At 43.2% G+C, this 21084-nt stretch overlaps 1 protein-coding gene across 7 annotated transcripts in view; it reads right to left on the minus strand.

Annotated features, from left to right (window-relative positions):
• The window catches only part of LOC119182165 (luciferin 4-monooxygenase), a 168863-nt gene that overhangs the window by 105417 nt on the left and 42362 nt on the right, over positions 1-21084 (minus strand). For 5 of the 7 annotated variants that reach the window (XM_075896095.1, XM_075896094.1, XM_075896096.1 and 2 more), the window contains one exon: positions 14800-14954. The exons of 1 other annotated variant lie outside the window; for it this stretch is intronic. In XM_075896095.1, the coding sequence (XP_075752210.1) occupies positions 14800-14922 (123 nt within the window). In that variant the 5' untranslated portion in view covers positions 14923-14954. The remainder of the gene's footprint in view (positions 1-14799; positions 14955-21084) is intronic. One more of the 7 variants, XM_075896097.1, reaches the window with a different exon arrangement.

Consider the following 21084-nt stretch of genomic DNA (forward strand, 5'->3'; position numbering starts at 1 on the left):
CTTTGCGTTAACTTATGAGAAATGTGACATCGCTTTCAATTGAGATCGAACTGCCCATACGCACTCTAAAGACAGTTTGGTTGAAAAGTGCTTCAACTTGCGTTCATTCAAGGTGTCTTTCTTGGCGGGTCATACATTTGCTCAATTACCCGGTTAAATTATTCGCAAGAGCTGGACCACTAACGCTAGGTAATCACACGTAACTTGGATCGTTCAACTTACCTTTCAACATCTAAATATTGGCAACATTAGGTTGATACTCAGTTGCGAAATCAGACGGTCGCGCCACAAACATCCATCACGTTTGCGGCATAACTGTTTTGACACCAACTGTTTCCTTCACTTTTCTTCCGGCAGTAAATTAGAGAATTTGATAAATTATTCGACTATATAACTGATAAAAACTATTACAATCCTTTAACTTCACTTTATTTGCATATTCAAGCCCTTGTAGCTGTATTAGCGTTTTTTTCGTTTTTCTTGTATAATTCTTAAGTGATGTTTGAGTATAGCTATATCAGTATCATACACAGTCGAAATTCTTTCCTGGTTTCAGTGACTTTACTCTCAATATAGTTGATTAATTGATATGTGGGGTATAACGTCCCAAAACCACCATATGAATATGAAAGACGCCGTAGTGGAGGGCTGCGGAAATCTCAACCACCTGGTGCTCTTTAACGTGCACGCAAATCTGAGCACACGGGCCTACAACATTCCAACAATATTTTTGATTTGATCCCGCGACCTGCGGGTCAGCAGCCGAGTACCTTAGCCACTAGATAACCACGGCGGGGCTCTCAATATAGTTGGAAGGGTCCACTATGTAACGAACAAGCGTCCTCAGTGTGACGCGATATTTTTTTGACGCTGACACACTCTGGGATTTATTGACTATCAGAGCATTGACTATCGATCCGTCGCGCTTTCAGCAACGTGGCTGTCAACGAAAACTGCACTAGCCGGTACTTCTGTGACAAGTATGTCGGAACACGCAACTTCCAGTTGATCATTTGGGATTCCTTAGTGAACTGAGACGCAGGCACATTTTTTCAGCAGTCATCATAAAGCCTTGAGAACCAGCTTTCAACGAAAAAAAAATCGGAACTAATAGCCGGCATTCTGTGGCTGCTCGTGAAGTCAATTTGGTAATTCTCGAAGTTACCATGCGAATTCATTTAAAAACTTTCCGTGTGCTCTCGCCAATATCCGTATGTCATGCGGTGACTCGCAGTCGGTCGTTGGTGTCTAATAAATACACGATTGTTGTTTGGAAAAGAATATCGCGTCTATCTTGACTGTGTGACTAGTAAAAATGAAGCCGGACGGCGTGGATGAATAGTCGATTTAAGACAACTATATGACATAATCTGGCTGACGTGGTGGGTTGAGTACTAGCTTGGGACTCAGAAGGTAGTGAGTTCACATTCGCTGGGCGAATGTTTTAGGGGTGAAGCTCCTCTTACCTCTAGTTCACACTGAAGCATCCGCTTTTGAGGCGAAGCTCCCTATGGCAGTAGATCGTGCGTCCACGATGTACTTGTCTGTTACTTTCATCCTGGCGCAACCCACCATGGGGGATCGGCCATGAAACGAACGATGTCTTGCCATTTAAAAGGAAATATTCATAATTTCGAAATGTTAAGTTTTTAATGAATATGCTTGATTTTGATATTTTTTTAGCCGATGAACTTAGCTTTCTATTATTCTCGTCTCCTGAAGGAAAACGCAAACGGCTTCGCCAACGCTCCTGTGGCTAAAACCCAGCACGGAAACCACAAAAAAAAGAAGAACCGGAAGGAATAAACTTAATCTCAACCTTCGAAGTCGTTCGTCTAGAAGTCTTTACATCTGATTGGTGAACAATCTGCATATTAGAAAAAAGTGATCAAGAGATTCACGTTTCATTAGAGGCATAAAGGTGACTGTACCAGACCAGACCTGTGTAGGTAACAATTCAGGGGGGGGGGGAATTCAGCATCATATTTTGGTAACTGCAGTCTCGGTCTCTCTGGAGGAACACCATCGATTCTTGCAGTGATATTTAAGGTGAGGGAACTCAGAAACTGACAACGCTGACTTCGCAAAGTTGTCCGATACGGCGGACTTTTCAAAACGCGCCGCAGTTACAAACACCAATGTCTGCAAAATAGACACTTTCGAACCATTACATGGCAAAAGTGCGAGTGAATGCGCTTGTTCATTTAGTTGTATACCTTTGTGCTCTGGTACTCATGCCAAGCGAATAATACGTATGTGTTGGAATGAGGGAATGAAATATTTCTAAAGAAATTGAAAATTTTGATGCAGTTAAAGAGGAACAGACGGATAGGCTGTCTATCAGAATGACGGCTTCTGATAATGATAGGGGTAATTTCCATGGGGCTAATATAATGACAAGTAATTCCGCATGATAAATAGGAGTAAAGTCAGGTAAGCAAATCGAAAAAGACCATTCTATATATAATGATAGAATTCCCTCTCCTGCCTTTTCTTCACAAACTGAAGCGTCAGTTGCAATCACTGCAGTCGTTTCTAATCAAGATAAATGGTCCCCCAATTCCAATTTAAGTGCCTACAGGGTAAACGTTTGCAATTTTTGGGAAATATGTCATCAAATTCTTTTCGACTTGTTTGTACAGATCTGCTTATGATTAGTATCTCACGGAGCTGCACTTGTAATGTTTCCAATGGTGTGTGTGCGAAAATGTCTTGGAACACCGTAATCTTGGCCACAGATGGCCGAAAAATTGCGTCGGATAATTAGGAAAAATATATTGCTACCTCCTCAATGGCGATGCATTGATCTTTAGAAATGTACGCACAGTTAGGATGTTAAACTAAGTGGAAAGAGAAGGCAGGCGTGCTTCTTGGTATAAAACAGTATTTGATACAAATTTTGGACGTCCAAGACATACTCGTAATAAGTCGCGTTCTAAAAGAACCAGTGGTCTTTGTTTGAATGCGGGTGCACATGAAAACAAGACGCAGCTGAACTCTAATATCGGGCGAATATACATGCAGTAAATCATGATGAGAACATCACGGCGTAAACCTGAACGTTTGTTGCTTTATGAGTCTACGAAGCATCCCCAGCGCACGTGTTCCATTGGCAGCCATGTATTTTATATGTGGACTCGTATTAAGTTTTTCAGTATAAGTTATCCCTAAATACTTAACAGATTGCACCTGCGGGATAGCGTTTCGCCGGTAATGCAAAGCGATATAGACCGGAGCACTGAGAGGAAAAACTACCATCGCACTTTTTTTGGCATTCAGTGATAAATTTATTTTTTCTAACCACGTTTCTAGAGCGCTCTTATACGTCTGCAGACTTCAATAAAGTGGGTGTATATCTGCAGCTGTAGCAAAAAACGTGATATCGTCGGCATATACATAAACTTGTACGTCCGTCTGTACAGGAATAATGCATAGCAAAATGACAAAAAGGGCAGACCCCACGTACAGTGGCAATCGTTGATATGCGAAGCACGAATGAGGAAGTTTGATATGTGACTTTAAATTCAGCACAGTGTTACGAGGTGGAGGGAAATAATGTCGCACATGACTTACGCGTCATGATTATCATGTTTGGATATGTCATGTACCTTCGGCATCTATTCACATCACGTGATGCTAAATTTAGTATATGTGGAGCTAGCAAAACAGCCGCGAGCGCATCATGAAAGGCCCAATATACTCAAATGTAACGTTGATGCCCGCGTACACTGGGCACAGCGACGCTATGTTAGCAAAACGAAACTACTTACTTATAGTCTGACGGCAGGCGCGACCAGCGTCCGTCGGTGCGGCCCGACGGCAACCGGCGCGAAATGCGACATGCTGCATTTCACGCTGCTGCGTTACCCAGGCAACACTGCGTCTCTCTCTTTTCGGGACGGAGGGACGCTGGACGCGCTGAAACGTGCATGCGTCAAAGCAACGCAGCGCGTTGCGCGCCTGCGATTATTATAGGCATAGAGAAATAAAAAAAAAGGTTAAGAGTGGATACTCCCGTAGACCCCAGCGGCCCAATCGACCCTAGCACACCTGGTGGTAGTATTGTGGTAGACCTGCTCTTTCAAGTGAATTATTAGTTTTGAATGTTCCACGCTGTCATAAGCTTTTGTGATGTCTAGGGTTACTAAGGTGGCATATTGTTTCTTATAACAGGCAAGGTGTATTCTACTTTCTTGTAGTAGTAGTAGTAGTAGTAGTCATCGTCGTCGTCGTTGTAGTAGTAGTAGTAGGTATCGCCACTTTCACGGCCGGACTTGAGGAGCGGCACGCGCGACACCTTTTCAATTGAGGTAGAAACCCGCGCACGGTAATAAAATAAAACAGAGTCTGAATAAATAACTTACAAGTTCGGCCTTGAATTTGATTCTTAATAAAAAAAAATAGTATCAGAAGGGCGCACTTTGAGTCCTATCTGAGAAGAAAGGGTTGCCACGTTAAACTCGCTGGGCGTAACCTTCTTGATTTCAGCATGGTTTAGCGAGGGGCCGCAGTGCCATAAGTATTGTGAACTAATTTATAGCCATCAACTATAGCAGGTGAAAGGTGGGAAGTAAACACAAAGCGCAGGCTGTAAAAAAGTGCGCGAGTGCCACCTCTCGTTTAGTCCAAGGAGTGTCCACTGGGTGGCGGTTCTTCGCTGAATATATGGTGAAAAGATGCGATATGGCAGTATTTGGAGTGTTCACTAGATGGTCGGATGAATTGATGGACGTACAGATGGGTGCACGGACGGTCGCATGGACGGACGGAAGTAAGAACGAACGGACGGACAAATGAACGCTTTGCCCCACTCATCATGACGGACTCTCTGGATATGCCATGATTTTTTTTAAGCGGCCGGTATTTCCCTGCCACCGAAACGCAGCGTCGTTCGCACTGGACGTGCCCCGTGCCGCCGAATATGCCATGTATCACGGGGAAAACGCGGAATGGGTGCACTGTCACCCTGTTGATGTCGCGGCTTGCAAACGTCAGTACGCAATCGGTGGTCTAGGCTTCGACGACTCGCGTACGCCGCGATCGGTCGGAAGCAAGGATAAGTGCTTACTGATGAGAACGTGAAGTAGGCACACAGTCACTCAAACTCCCGTTGATTACAACATCCAGTTACGTGCACAGTGACTTGACAAGAAAGTAGGGCTTCGCCGTGATTTTTAAAGTGTTTTGACCAGCGCTCCTATCGCTTAGCGGCGACCGATACGGTGTCAGACGTTGCAAAAATTGGTTGAAAGCAATCGGCACAGTGCATGAAGGCCTTTTTGGCGGATCTTGCCATCGCCTAATAGGATTCGGGGAACATTCGGTAGCCGAAATGCTCATTGTGAACGAACACTTAGTCTAACATCGTCCGGCGTCACGTGTAACCAGTAGAATCTGACGAACAGCCAGACAGACAGACAAGCAAACAAATATATGAACGGGCGGGCAAACGAAAGCACGGAAGCATGGAAGGACTTACAGAAGTATGGACGGAAGCACAGATTGGCGGACTGAAAGACAGATGAATGGAGAGATTGATGCTCGGATGGACAGATGGGTGCTCCCACAAACGCATGAACAGGCGGCCAGACGGATGCATGGACGGGCAGACAAACAGAGAGACAGACAGACGTACGGACAGATAGATGGACAGACTGACAGATAGACGCACGGACGGACGAACGGATGGACAGAGAGACAGGCAGAAAGACAGAACGAACGGATGAATGGACGGACAGACGAACGAACAGACAGACGTTTAAACGGATGGACGGATGGTTCACCCAGCTCATCATAATTCACTCCGTAAGTATGCTGCCAATTTTTCGGAAGTATTTTTGTTTTACTTTTTAGCACATCAGTGTGCTCTATATTGCTTTCACTAATATACTTATTTATGGCGATTACTTACCCCCGTTTTAATGCTTAAAGGCCGTTTTGCGCTGTGTACGGAGTGCCTCGCAGTAACACGCCGCTTCAGCGGTCATGTACCAGCGCAATACTTTGCTCATAATTCGGCATGGCACTGGATGCTGGTACCAACTGGCGCTGGGTTTCACAATAAGGATAATTTACATTGCCATAGACTCCATGTAATATTATATACAATTTGCAGTCATATATTTTCACTTAAAAAGTAAATATATCTATTTTGTCTTTTAGGTTGCCCTGCTGCAATGGCCAAGATTTTGACTGGTTTTAAGTCACCATAACTAAATCAAGAAATACAACTATTTTTACTCTTCCAACCTCCCCCTTCGATGAATGATTATTTAACATATCTTCAGCAATTCAGAGCTTATCTTGATTCTCCTAATATGAATACGCTGGCAACTGGTGCGGATTAGTGCAATGTACATTTCACGCAGTGCTGTTCGATGTTTGAACTGTTGAGCCAGCCTAACAAGTCTTTCGTGTATTGGTAATTCTGAATTTAGGTACATAAGGATACACAGAGAACATAATAAAGATATACTTGTGTTCAGAAAAAAGGTGGTTAACGATTCTGAGTACTTAGCACTCTATTATGGAAGAGCTAAAGCCGTCCCGTAAGAAGGTACAAACTGCTCTAGGAGTGGCTTAACAAGGGCACAACGCCCCAGTTAGAGTAAGCTTAAGCAGTCTGGTCACCTCATCGGTACTACTTAAGAGACACGTTATAAGCAATCCTGAATAGAGTGTGATGCTTTATCTCCCAGAATGATATATAACCAATCCACTGTTCCCCATGAAAAGCTCGAACTTAAACTCCATCAGCGAGAAAACTGTCAGAACAACCAATTCATGTTTTGTTTCTAGTACCTGGCAAATGAACAAAATATTTGGTTACCCAAACAAACATGCCTTTGCACCATTTTCAATGGTCAAGTCTGTGGGAGTCGTCTTCATTTATTGCACTTGCTCAACAACAATTTCTCGTAATGTAACGTAAGATATCATCACCTTCGTAGTGGCATATACTTTGCTGTATTAAATGCGAAGCATTTCTTAGCGAACATCGGCGACTTTGAGCGTGTCAATCTATCTATCTAGCCGCCTACGACATTTAGCTCAACTGGCCGTTTCGATAATGATATTCATACCAAACTTGGTATGGCATTACATGACTGCATGAAGAACACATTAGACTAGTCATGATATGACAATCATATGTATGTCATGAGTGTCATGATTTACATTTCACAGTCCTGCAACTCTTGCGGTGGTTTCGTTCACATGGCATGTTGCAAAACTGGCATGGTATGACTTGATCGCATGGCAAAGAAAAGCGACAGACCCTAACATAAAAAACATGACACGCGTGCCATGTAACAACATACTACATGCCATACTCATGATGCGCTCGCGGCCGTTTCGCTAGCGTCACATATACCAAATTTGGTATTACAGTACGTGAATGGATGATGAAGGTACGTGACCGGTGCAAATATGATAATCATGACATGCGTGTCATGCAACAACATGACCACATGCAATGTTCATGATGTGCTGGCAGCCATTTCGCTAGCTTCACTTATACCAAATTTGGTATTACGGGACGTGAATGGATGACTAAGGTATGATACTGGTGCAAACATGATAAATATCATATGCACGTTATCTAACAACATGATTACATGCTACGCTCATGATGCGCTCGCGGCCGTTTCGCTAGCTTCACATGTACAAAACTCGAAATTACGGGACGCGAGCGGACGACATAGGTAAATGACACATGCAAACATGATAATCCCGACATGCGTGTCATGTAACAACATGACTACATGCCACCCTGATGATGCGCTCGTGGCCGTTTCGCCAGCTTCACATATGCCAAATTTGGTATTACGTGACGCCAATGGATGACAAAGGTATGTGACTGGTGCAAACATGATAATCATGAGATGCGTGTCGTGTGAGAACATGGCTACGTACCAAAGTCAAGGCGCCAATACATTTCGACGTGCCACGGTGCACGTCTCGCCGGCGTTACCACGCCAGGCGCCGGTCCTGTCATATTCAGAGCGAATTGGGCAGCCGACGTTGGTTGAACTGACTAACCGTGTATTCTACACATCGCAGGAACAAAACTACAAGCATCGGATTGCCTGGCTTGTCATTCTGCGGCAACGCAGAATCATCAAGTGGACTACGCGCAGGCGCACCTGTGCATCTGTTCCTACATGTGCCGACTGCTTCGGATCACGAGGCGTCGACAGTGACACTGCAGGCTGTTTTGCACGCCCTCGTCGACTATATAAAGAGGCAACCCCGGATAGACATCATTCAGAGCGGATCGGGCAGCCGACGTTAGTTGTACTGACTAACCGTGTATTCTACACATCGCAGGAACAAAACTACAAGCATCGGATTGCCTGGCTCGTCATTCTGCGGCAACGCAGAATCATCAAGTGGACTACGCGCAGGCGCACCTGTGCCTCTGTTCCTACAAGTCATTGTAGGAACAGAGGCACAAGTGCCGACTGCTTCGGATCCCGAGGCGTCGACAGTGACACTGCAGGCTGTTGGGCACACCCCCATCGACTATATAAAGAGGCAACCCCGAATAGACATCATTCAGAGCAAGCAGATCGGGCAGCCAACGTTGGTTGGACTGACTAACCGTGTATTCTACACATCGCAGGTAGAAGTCTGATCATTTGTGTAACTTAGCATATATCCTATCCACTCACGGCTTCCGATCCGCCCTGAACTTGCATTTGTTTTATGTCCCTGTCATTTTGTTGTTGCTATTTGTGAACAAAGTGTGAGCCGAAAAAAGAAAAATGGATGCCCTGACGGATTTTGCCAATGCCTTAGGTGAAAAACCACCAAGTACTGTACAGGAAATAGGGGAGGCAATGCAGGAGATGAACACGAAGCTTCTTGACGTTCTCTCTGCTATCAAAACAGACGTGAACACTACTAATTCATTGTACAATGCTATCAAGGCAGAATTGATATCCATCAGGGCATCTGTAAGCTTCGCTAGTGACAGCTTTGACGAACTAACGACTTGAATAAAGTCGCTGCGTAAGAAACTGAATGAGGCGAGAAATCGAAGCATCGAGTGTCAGAAAGAAAACATGGAAATTAAAAAAGAATTAAGAGATACAAGAAAACAGTTTATAGATCTACAGCAATACTCGAGATTGAACAACATTGAATTGAAAGGCATTCCCTATGTTGAGATGGAAAATTTAATGGAGATTGTGGGAACAAATTGCCGACTGTTTGCGTGTTGAGGTCAGCGCCAAAGATATTGATGTTGTTCACAGAGTGCCGACGAAGGCAAACAATGTTCCAAATATTGTCGTTAAGTTCTTGTCTCGCTTCAAACGTGATCTAGTAGTAAAGTCAGCGAGAAAGAACAGGCTTAACACGTCAACTCTTGGTTTCAGTACAAATCAACCTGTGTTCGTGAACGAACATCTGTGTCTTGAAGATAAGGTTCTATTAGGTAAGGCTATACAGAGAAAGAAAGATAAGAACTGGAGATTCGTCTGGGTTTCCGAAAGAAAAATATTTGCTAGGAAGTGTGAGAACTCGAAGGTAGTTCACGTTACATGCGAGGATGATCTCGCGAAACTAGTGTAGCTGCTCTTCTTGATCACCTGCCACAAGAATTTTCAGAGAAATGGCTGTCACGAAAACTCAGGTAGATCAGCTCATAGATAGTACAGACACTAACATATTCCACTGCAATATCCGCAGTATAAGGAAAAACCTAAATTGGCTTCTTGCTTTCTTATCTAAACATACAAACCACTGTGATGTGCTAGCAACTACAGAAACATAGTTAAAAAAAGGAGAGAATGTCAACATTCCCGGATACGAGACCATATCACATCAGCGAGAGTCATGTTCACGTGGTGGTGGAGTGGCGCTTTTTGTAAAAAAAAGGCTGCGCATATACAGTTATATCCTTCCTGAAACACAGCTCTACCAATATAGAAGCACTTTTTATCAGACTCCACTGTTTTGGCATAATGGGCGTAGTTCACCGTCCACCAAATTTCAATGTAGCGCATTTTTTTGATAGGATGGAATAAATTCATTTCTGTCTTTCAACTAAGTACCACAACCGAGCAGTCATCGTTGGGGATATGAACATAGACACCGCAAACACTAGTTACACTCATTAAACACAATTGGTTAGTTCATTCAATTTTCGTGATCTCATACATACCCATACGAGAGTAACCAGTACGTTGGCAACAACGATTGATCACATCTTAACTAACATATCATCGAAAGTGAATGCTGGTGTTTATAATGAACCGATAGCAGATCACCTTTCTACCTTTGTTTCCGTAAGGAAAACTCCAAACAAGAATGCACAATTTTTCAGCAATGCAAGCGAAATCAATTACAACTTATTACGGAATCACATTCTCTTCATTGAATTCGAAACATTGTATGACGATGATGCCAACATTGAATTAGAGAACATAACAAAAGCCCTTCGCCATGCCATTGAACGCAGTCGTTCACACGTGTCCGCACGCTCATATCGCACCCCGCTAACTCCTTGGATGACAACAGAGATCCTTGCATTGCTGAAGAAAGACTTCTGGTACCACAAGTGGAGACATCACAAAGAAAATAAATATTATTTAGGTCAATTCAAACTTTTAAGAAACCAATCCATGAATTTAATGAGGCAAAAAAAATGTCTATTATTTTCGACTCGTTTTCCAAGCACCAGGCGATTCAAAGAAAACATGGCAAATTGTAAAAGAAGTTGTCGGTAGAGAACCAACACAGCGTGTATCACCTGACGTAGTCGATGCGCGTATACTTGGTAAATTTAATCTATTCTTTACTGAAATCGGCTCTACCTTAGCCACGAAACTCCCTAGTAGAGAAATGAAATGTTTTTCAACCTCCTTAGCAAATACGTTTGCTCTTCACTACATCAGTGAGGATGAAATTCATGACACTGTTGCCAGTATAAGCACGAACAAAGTCAGTGGAATAGATGGTATTACTGCTCGCTTAATGAAAGATAACACTGATATGTTGAGTTCCATCTTGTGCCACGTATTTAACCATTGCTTGCGTACGTCGACATATACATTTTGTTTAATAAACGCCAAAGTTGTGCCGGTATATAAAGGGGGCAATCACTCTGATCCTTCAAGCTATCGGCCCATATCTGTGTTAAGCATTATAAACACCATATTTGAAAAGATTCTTGGAAAACAAATGTTCCTATTCTTAGAAAAATATAATGTTTTTTGCCCGGAGCAGCATGGATTTAAATCACACCATTCCACATCAACAGCTGTGTTATCATTATCACAGAAAATTAACAAAGCACTGCACAACAACCTTCTTGTGGCAGTTGTTTTCATTGATTTAAAAAAGGCATTCGATACCGTCGACCATAATATTCTGCTTATGAAATTAAAACACTATAGATTCCGCGGCAAACTTTTTAGCCTTTTTTCTAGCTACATTGATGGACGTCATCAGATGGTCAACATGCAAGATCTTACGTCGTCATTATTAAACATAAAGACAGGGGTACCTCCGGGTCCGTCCTGGGGCCACTAATATTCTCACTATACGTAAATGATGTGCCATACATACTCAAGTCAGCCGAGTTGCTAATGTACGCTGATGACACAGCTTTAATAGTTACCGCCGATAACATAACCGATCTAGAATGTAGAGCTAACGAAGAACTAGAAAATATTTTTTAAGTGGTGTACAGTGAACAAATTAACACTCAATACAAAGAAAATCAAATACACCATTTTTCGCTCCCGTTACCAAAATTTAAACTGTGAGTCATTTCGACTTACAATGAACAACTACCAACTTGAGCATATAAATGAATTTAAATATCTCGGTGTAGTGTTCGACAGCCAATTACAATGGAAAAAACAAATTAACTCTGTTTGTACTAAGCTAGCATCTGGCTGCAGTATGCTACTGGCTGCTAGAAGGTATTTTAGCAGAAATATCCTCAGAGTCCTTTATTTTCGTTTGTTCATAGTCATCTATCATACTGCTTAGACTGATGGGGATGGACCTTTAAAACTTACCTTGATCCTATCCGGATATGACAAAAGCGTGCACTTAGAATTATAGATTATGCGGCATATAATGAATCCAGTGAGTCTTTGTTTCACAAGTTGGACATTCTACCTTTTGATTACATACGGCAGCATAAAACCGCAGTCGCCATCAACAATGTTATTGCACACAGTGTACCTTTCGATATATCTATCTTTTCTTCCTCGTCCCGCGTCACTAGATGCATGACATTGCGGAATTTTAATCTTCAACCCACTAAAAACGTGTATGGTGAACGCTTACTACAGTTCGTAGGAGCTAAAGTGTGGAATAACATACCACTTCAGATTAAAGATTCTAGGGTTTTCTCGAGCACACTCAAAAAATATTTGCTACATGTAGATCAATAGTAATGACCATGTACTAAGCCTTACACGTAGTTTGGTATTTTTCTATACTTAATTATTTCATTAATTATGAACAAAGTGCAACAATGTGTATCTTGTATTTTTGTTCGTTTGTTGAAAAATCAAGGTTTTTTGATGTTTTGATTTTTTCTTATATACATATTTTATTCTGCTTGTACACTTTCTCCCGTTAGACCCCTTACTAACTATGGCTATGGGTCTAATCAGTGTTGTGAATTTCTTGAAATGTGGTCATAACAACCTCAATAAAATGTAAAAGAAATACTCGCAGGTGCATGCCGCGCTGCGTTGCTTTGACGCATGCGCGTTTGAGCGCGTCCGGCATCCCTCCGTCACGAAAAGAGGGAGACGCAGTGTTGTCTGGGTAACGCATCGGAGCGAAATGCATGCATGTCACATTTCGCGTCCTTTGCCGTTGAGCCGCGCCGACGGACGCTGGTCACGCCTGGCGTCAGACTATAGAGCACGCGCGTTTTGCTAACGTAGCATCGAAGTGCCCAGTGCGTGCGCGCGTCAACGCTACATTGGAGTATATTGAGCCCTTCACGATGCCCTCGCGGCCGTTTTGCTAGCTCCTCATATACCAAGTTTGTTGTTGCGTGACGTCATTGAATGACAAAATAGATGACGGGTGATAACATTATAATCGTGACACGCGTGTCATGTAAGAACTTGACAACCTACCACGCTCATAGCGTGTTCGCGGCCGTTTCGCTAGCTCCACATATACTAAATTTGGTATCACGTGACGTGAATAGATCACGAAGGTAAACGACACAACCAAACAATATAATCACGACACGGAAGTCTTGTACGGCATCATTTATTTACCTCCACGTCGTAACGCTGTGATTTAAAGTGACATATATCAAAAGTTTTATTCGTGCTTCGCATATCATCAATTCCCACTGTACGTGGGATCTGCCAATTTTTTCTCGTCACTAATAGACCGCTATTATTTTCAATTCTTGCATACATAAACTGCAGTAAGCTAAGGGACCTGACGAATGTTTCAGAATAGTGATTTACAACAAAGTATTGTGGTCGCTATCAACATTGGACGCCTTTGTGTGCAAGAACGATTGAAATTTCGTGACCCACTTTTTTCTTCAGATGACAGTGACAAACTGTCTTTGGATGGACGATTAATTACATGACGTGAAAGAGCAGAGGCACGCAGAGAAAACAATTGCGTGCTCTACCATAACGCGAAACGTCCTATGGCCCTGTTTTGCAAAAGTTTGCTGCTCAATGACTAGTAACTCCGGCTACTTCTGTAAAAATACGTCATAGTATTGATGATACGCTATAAATTTGATACCCCTCCATTTTCATGAAACATTTTTCCCGCACTCGTGAAAAGCATGACAGTCACAATGTCCATAATTGTCCCTGCATATTCAGAGCAATTTCTTTACAGCTTCTTAGCCAGCGTAGAGTGGTGGCCACATTGGTGTGACATGTTATTAATGATAAGCACTTTTTTTAATCACGAGGATGAAACAGGGACAGCGCTCGTGTGTATTCTTGTCATTTTAGTACCGCATTTATTTCATGAAGATGTTACGGCATCTTCTGCAGTTTCGAATCGCAATGTCTGTACTATATGCAGTTATGGTAGCCCTGGTCTTTAGAGCTCGTTTACCTGGACATCCCTTCAAACTGTTAGCTATATTGCGGTAAAGTTGTTTCTTAAAAAATGAGTAGTTTGCTTTCCACAACATAGCCCCACCACGGTGGTCTAGTGGCTAAGGTACTCGGCGGCTGACCGGCAGGTCGCGTGGTCGAATCCCGGCTGCAGCGGCTGCATTATCGACGGAAGCGGAAACGTTGTAGGCCAGTGTGCTCAGATTTAAGTGCACGTTAAAGAACCCCAGGTGGTCGAAATTTCCGGAGCCCTTCACTACAGTGTCTCTCATAATCTTTTAATGGTTTTGGGACGTTATACTCGACATATCAATAGTTTCCACAACATGACTACCCTAACAGCTAAAACGAAAATATAAGGATCGTGACAGACTTTGTCAGCTATTAGTTTTACTACCTTGCAGTCGCTAGGTAGGGAAGTATAGCATAGTAGCGCCAAGGACGCAGCAATATAGGTGCCTAATGTAGACGTTTATAGTAGACAGCTCACAGGAGCGACGGCGCTGTAGTATGCTGTGGAGCATAGGGAGGTGTTTCGTTTTCTCTAGTTTTGACCGTACGGTTTCCACGAGCTTCATCTAAGTTAAAACATTTCATCTTCACGATGTGCGTTTCTCGTTGTTGCTTATGCAGTGGGACCTGATAAACTGTGCCTACAGAAACAGCCATTTCAAAGAACGATATGTGATAGAAACTTGGCAAAACATGAATGTGTGCTAACCAGTAATAGTTTGTCAGGGTTCACCAGCAGTTGCTTTTTGGCCAAAGTATAGAAAGAGCACTCGGGAATCTCCACACTTGGGTACGGCGAGTAGACTACGCGGTCACGAATGGGAGCCTTCATAATGTCTTGCAACCTTCGAAATTTCCTGGAACCTTCAAAATAACACCAAGAACTGTACCAACTTGCACGTTTAAATACTATAGGTAGCACAGTTCAACCAGTCTAGTGCGCTGCCGTCGCGAGCAATGGCTGCGAGTCAGAGAAGTTGAGGACGAAAAGGAGTACATGCTGAGAAGAAAAGAGACATGTATTTGCGCAAAGTTTACTTTATACAAGGCACGGCGTTTTATATGGTACCAAGTTTATTGTACTATGTCATAAATGATCAATAATGGTAAACACTGTTTTCAGGATCACTTTAAAGAATACAATGCATGTTGATTTGAGTTACACTTAAGAAATATTCTTGGTGGTGAAGTCAAATTAATTGCTCGCTGGCTTTGTGCGCTACAATATCAATAAAAAGTGACAGAAAATGAAGTAAAGAAAAGTATAGGGGATGATATTGTAAGTAATTGAACTGTAAATGTGAAGAAACAAAATGAAAGAAATGAGGCCCTCGCTGTGAGCGACCGTGTTGTTCTGGCACGCTTGATACCTTCAGGTAGTGTGCGAGGGATTATTCTTCAGCTACCAGCCCAAAACAGGATCCCCTGCTCTGGGATAGTAGGCAAAATAACAAGTAATACACACTTCCGGTAATAACTACATGTGGCACTGATTGACGCTTCCACGTTTAAATGCGCTTATATACTCGATAGAGTATACGAATGGATGAACACTGCCATACCTTCGTGGTACAGCATCAGACACATTCGTAAGTGGCAGGTTCGACCCTTGCTGGCGGCAAGCTATCTTTTCGTCCATATTTTTTCTTCACACTTACAGTACTACTCCCAATACAGTCCTTGTACTTACGTTGACGTCATTGCCTGTTTTCTTTATTATTTCTGGTTATGGCCAGGTTCAAATGGAAGTGAAAACTAATACTATAGCTGAAATATTCTCAAGCACTAGAGGTTGATAGCTTTTCCTAATTTACAGCCTAATAATAAACACTTAAGCTTTTGAAAGATATAACTGAATCGAAGGCTGGCTGCGGCGGCTGTATTTGCGATAAAGGCACAAGTGTGCACGTTAACAAACCCCGGATGATCCGAAATCACGAAGCCGTTCATTATGTATAATAGTGTTGAGGTGTTAAAAACTAACAAATTTTTATCATTATTATTATTATTATTATTATTATTATTATTATTATTATTATTATTATTATTATCATCCACGCGCTGTGACACAACGGAAGCTTCTCCCGCTCTTTCTTACGACAATGCCCCCAGTTCAGCTACTAGTATCTTCCATTGCTGTTTCTGTTATCAATTGAACAGAGCTACAGAACAGTGCAAGGATCATTGAATGGCCCCACTGATCGACTTGCCCTCTGATTCTTTCGCAACACCATCCACTCGCGCCTTGTGTCATCACGTTTACTATTTAGCCGTGCGTGACGGCCTCTTGCACCAACGCCATTAGAACGCCGGCGGTCAGCATTGACTGCTCGTGATACTTAGCAGTCTGCAGTTCAAAATATGAAAGTCCTTCCTCTCTGATCTGCTACGCGGACTTTGCGGTATCGAAAACATATCATCGCATTCGTTAACGCTACTTTTAGCGAGACATGTACCGCTAGCTGCTATAGTTATTTCGCTGCTGCCGCAATTGCCAGTGCCCCAGTCAACATGCATGTCTCCAGCCGGCCTACAGTCGTTATCTGGCCCTGATCATCTCTTTGGGCGCATGGGTTTCAAATTGTGGGAACCAATTCTTCTTACGTTGACTGGTAACCACTTGGTCATCATCACTATAGACAATCTAACGTGATATCCTAAAACCACCCTGCGATTACTGTGTGTGATGTTGCCTTACTTCTGCGCCGATTTGAACCACGAGTCGGATCACGGTCCATGGAGCTTCTCAGTGATTGTCGAAGCCGTCCTCACAGAGTGCCATTCTGTTCACAAAAATACTACTGTTTACCCCAGCATGCAGTCTAATGAACTATCCGAAAGCTTTACCCGCACTCTTTCCGATATGCTTTAGATGCACGTCGCCGCCAATCGCATGATTTGGGATGTTATGCTGCCCTTCGTTCCTTGTGCACGGAAAACCGCCTCCCAGAGCACTACGGTTCTTCGCTCTTTTTCTTACTGAACAGAAGGCCCCCGTCACACGTACACCATAGATACGATACTTCTATACACGCGATATCCACCTGAGGGCGCGCCTATTTCCCACACTACCAGGCTTTCTGAAGAGTGTCGCGAGCTTGATAAGGTCTTTAGACAAATGAGCAAGAGTGGTAGAAGATTATCCGTGATGGCTGTGGCTCGACTGAGCCTATGTTCCTCTCTGAAGCGCTTGTATGATGGCTTTTTGTGCCTGCCTGGCCTCTCTCCAAACCTGCTGCCAAAATACGAAGGCTCCTACCGTGTCACCGAATGCACATCACTGGTCAATTACTTGATTGAACCCATCGAACAACCTTCGGGCAAAGGACGCAACATTGTAAACAAGGAGCACCTGAAAGCCTACTATAGGCCCCGTTCATATTGACAAGCTGTAAGGCCATTGGCCAGCTTTCTTTTCACACCCGTGGTACTTTTACTGAAATTTCCGGACAGAAAAATGGGTTGCACTTTCGAGTGTCTACTGGTGGATCGTCTCCAAAAAGGGCGGGGCTCTCGCTGGGAAGACGGTATCGCAATAAAAGAGGAACGCTCACAGCGCACACCCAGCCGCTGGAGTTTCGCACTGCGCCGAATTTCGCGTTTGATTTTTCGCCTCGACGAGCGAAATTCAACTCTTCAACCTTCTGCAAGCTACACGACCACACCAGACATTGAGGTTCACCGAATATCACTAAATATACCCTAGGTTTGATGTCCTGACCTGACCTGACCTTTCAAGTTGTCAAAAGTTGATGTTCAAGTTGTTTCAAGTTGATGTCCTGATGACCTGACCTTTCAAGTTGTCAAAAATTATCCCGATTTACAAGGCCAGTGACAAAGACATACCAGAAAACTGCCTTCATATTTTCATTCTAAGTACCATGAATATTGTGTTGGAAAAACTAATCGTTGAACGAATTATGTTTTTACTAGTGCACGAAGGTATTCCTACATTCTCTCAATAAGGATTTAGAAAGGGTGAGTTAACCAATACAGTTGTTTTGTCATTTTCCGAACCTATCAATTTTCACTTAGATGATATTTGGGCAGTTGTAGATATAGTGATTATTATAAAAAAGTTTTGATACTGCAAACCACAGCATATAATAAATAAACTATAGAATGCTACGGCTTTCGTAGAATGTGCCTTGAGTGTTTTAAAAGTTATCTAGGCAACCTTAAATAAACAGTACAACTTGCCGATACCCAATCAGTGTTTCTTGAAACAACTGTAGGAATACCCCAAGGTTCAGTTCTTGGACCGATATTTTTCTCACTGTATAACAACGACCGTGGTAAAAAACATTTCTATATATATGTATGCTGATGATACAGCTCTAATATGCGGTCAAGATTCTTTTCACCATACCATAGCTTGTGCGTACTCGGAGCTTGTTTATATCCGCCCGTGGTTTTCGTCAAATAGACTAACAAATACACAGAAACCAAGTATAATGTGTTTACTTCACTGCGTTAAACCCCCGATGAACATGCAGGCACACTTATTCAAAATAAGTCAGCACTGCAACGAGTACATTCTATAAACCACTTTGGCATTATCCTGGATGAACGTTTTAACTGGAAACATCGTTTTGCTGAAGCCCGCAAAAAGTGAGTAAAGCCTGTTTCCTTCTATACGAATTTCGAGACATCATTGGTTTACCGCCCTAACAAATAATTCACTTTAACGTATTCTATAGCCTCTTAAACTACAGCGTGGCTACCTGGGCTAAAACATACCGCACCTACCTAAAACCAGTATAAAACTTCAGGAAAGAGCAATCGCATTTATAAGAAATTCAGACTATAAGACACACACGCTACCTCTGTTCCGAAACCTAAGTATTAGCCGTGCAGCACGCTAATACATTATAAAAAAGCACCTATGGTCCAATTTATTACTAGCACCAACTAGGCCAACGAACGCCTTATATATATATATATATATATATATATATATATATATATATATATATATATATATATATATATATATATATATATATATATAGTTATATATATATTTATATATATATATAGTTATATATATATATATATATATATATATATATATATATATATATATATACATATAAATATAAATATATATATATATATATATATATATATATATATATATATATATATATATATATATATATATATATATATATTATATATATATATATATATATATATATATATATATATTGCCACAGCTCAACCATCGCAGAAGACGCGTGCCACAATTCGCGTTCGTAAAAGCCGCCAAGCAAGTAGCAAGAAAGACGCGCCATGGAACGCCGTCCTGCACGCGTCACGATGCTACGCCACGGGACCGGCACGAGACTCGAGGGGCAGAGGAAGAGACCGACGAAGTTGTCGTCGAAGTGTTGTGTCGAAGTGTTGTAGTCAGCGAGCAAGAGACATTTTTGGCTGACCATTTTTAGCTTTGAGTTTACGGGCACAAGTTCGCCCTAAATAGAGAGTTTATATAGTACCAGGTGCTATATTTATTCGTAACAGTCTGGTGGACGTGCTGGGTATGATTCCAAGCCCACCACAGGCAAGGGAGAGAAGCCCAGATCCCCGAAGATTGGAGCCTGCAGAATTGACACCTGTGCACCAACGCACGAGTCGCCGACTACGTGGTGAGCAGCCCGAGTTTGGCCCCATAATTGACTCATCAAGACCTGTCGAGACCTCAAGCACAAGCGTAACTGCGATGGCCACCCAGTCGATGCCATCTCCATCTTACCTCATTGTGGATTCGCCACGTACACCAGAGGTCTTCCACGGTGAGACCTTTGAAGACGCCGAGGACTGACTTGAAAGGCTTCGAGCGCGTTGCACGTGTGAATGGTTGGGACAAAGCCCGAAAACTTCGTTACGTTTACGTCGCCCTGCAAGATTCGGCACGTACGTGGTTTGAGAACCACGAAGCGTCTTTGATGTCGTGGGACGACTTCCGACAAGAGTTAATCGCAACCTATCCGAACACGGACCGCAAAGAGAAGGCAGAGGCTGCTCTTCAGGCGAGGAACTAACGGAATAACGAGAGCGTGGCCTTGTACATGTCGAGGCTCTTCCGCCGAGCCGACCAAAACATGGCTGAGGAGAAGTAGTTGCGGCACCTAATGCGCGGAGTAAAAGAAGAAATTTTCGGAGGCCTGGTGCGTAATTCATCGCGAACTGTGGCGGAGTTCCGGTCCGAGGCAACGACCATGGAAAGGACACTACAACAACGTGCGCGACTGTGCAACAGAGACTTCAGCGTCTCTTCAGTCAGGGCGGAGTCAACAACCCTCCCCACAAAGGTTGACGTCCTCAGGGAAATGGTGAGGGCTATTGTTAAGGAGGAGCTCCAGAAACTGCAACTTCCCCAAAGTCCTTCAGTGATGCCCTCAATCACGGACGTTCTACGTGAAGAAGTGCGGCAAGCAATTATTCAACCGCAGTCTCAGGTGCCACACCACACGCAACCGGAACCTCAGCCACAGCTGTCGTACGCGCAAGTCGTACGACAAGACATGAGACGCCCGAACTTTGCACAAGCTCCCGTTGTGCCACCGACCTTTCCTCGCAGTACGCCACCTCCGATGCCAGAAGCGAGACCCCGCAAAAGTGATGTATAGCGCACGGCAGAACGGTGGCCCCTCTGCTACCACTGTGGGGAGGCAGGTCATCTTTATCGGACATGCCACTACCATCGGGTCGGGCTACGTGGCTTCCCAGTGAATGCACCTTGCCCTCGTAACGGTGAGTGCCCTTACGAAATTGAAGAATATTTATCTTCGCGCTATGCCTCTTCAAACACTCAGCGACATGAATCGCGGTCGATTGCACCAATGCGCAATAGGTCGCCGAGTCCACACCCATCATCTACTTTCCCGAAGTGTCGTTCACCAAGCCCGCGACGGGAAAACTAAAACCAGCGACCTGTGGAGGCAGGGCCGCTGATTTTCGGAAAACTGAAAACCCTCCATTGCTAACC

Source organism: Rhipicephalus microplus, chromosome 5 (assembly GCF_043290135.1).
Source record: "Rhipicephalus microplus isolate Deutch F79 chromosome 5, USDA_Rmic, whole genome shotgun sequence".
NCBI lineage: Eukaryota > Metazoa > Arthropoda > Arachnida > Ixodida > Ixodidae > Rhipicephalus > Rhipicephalus microplus.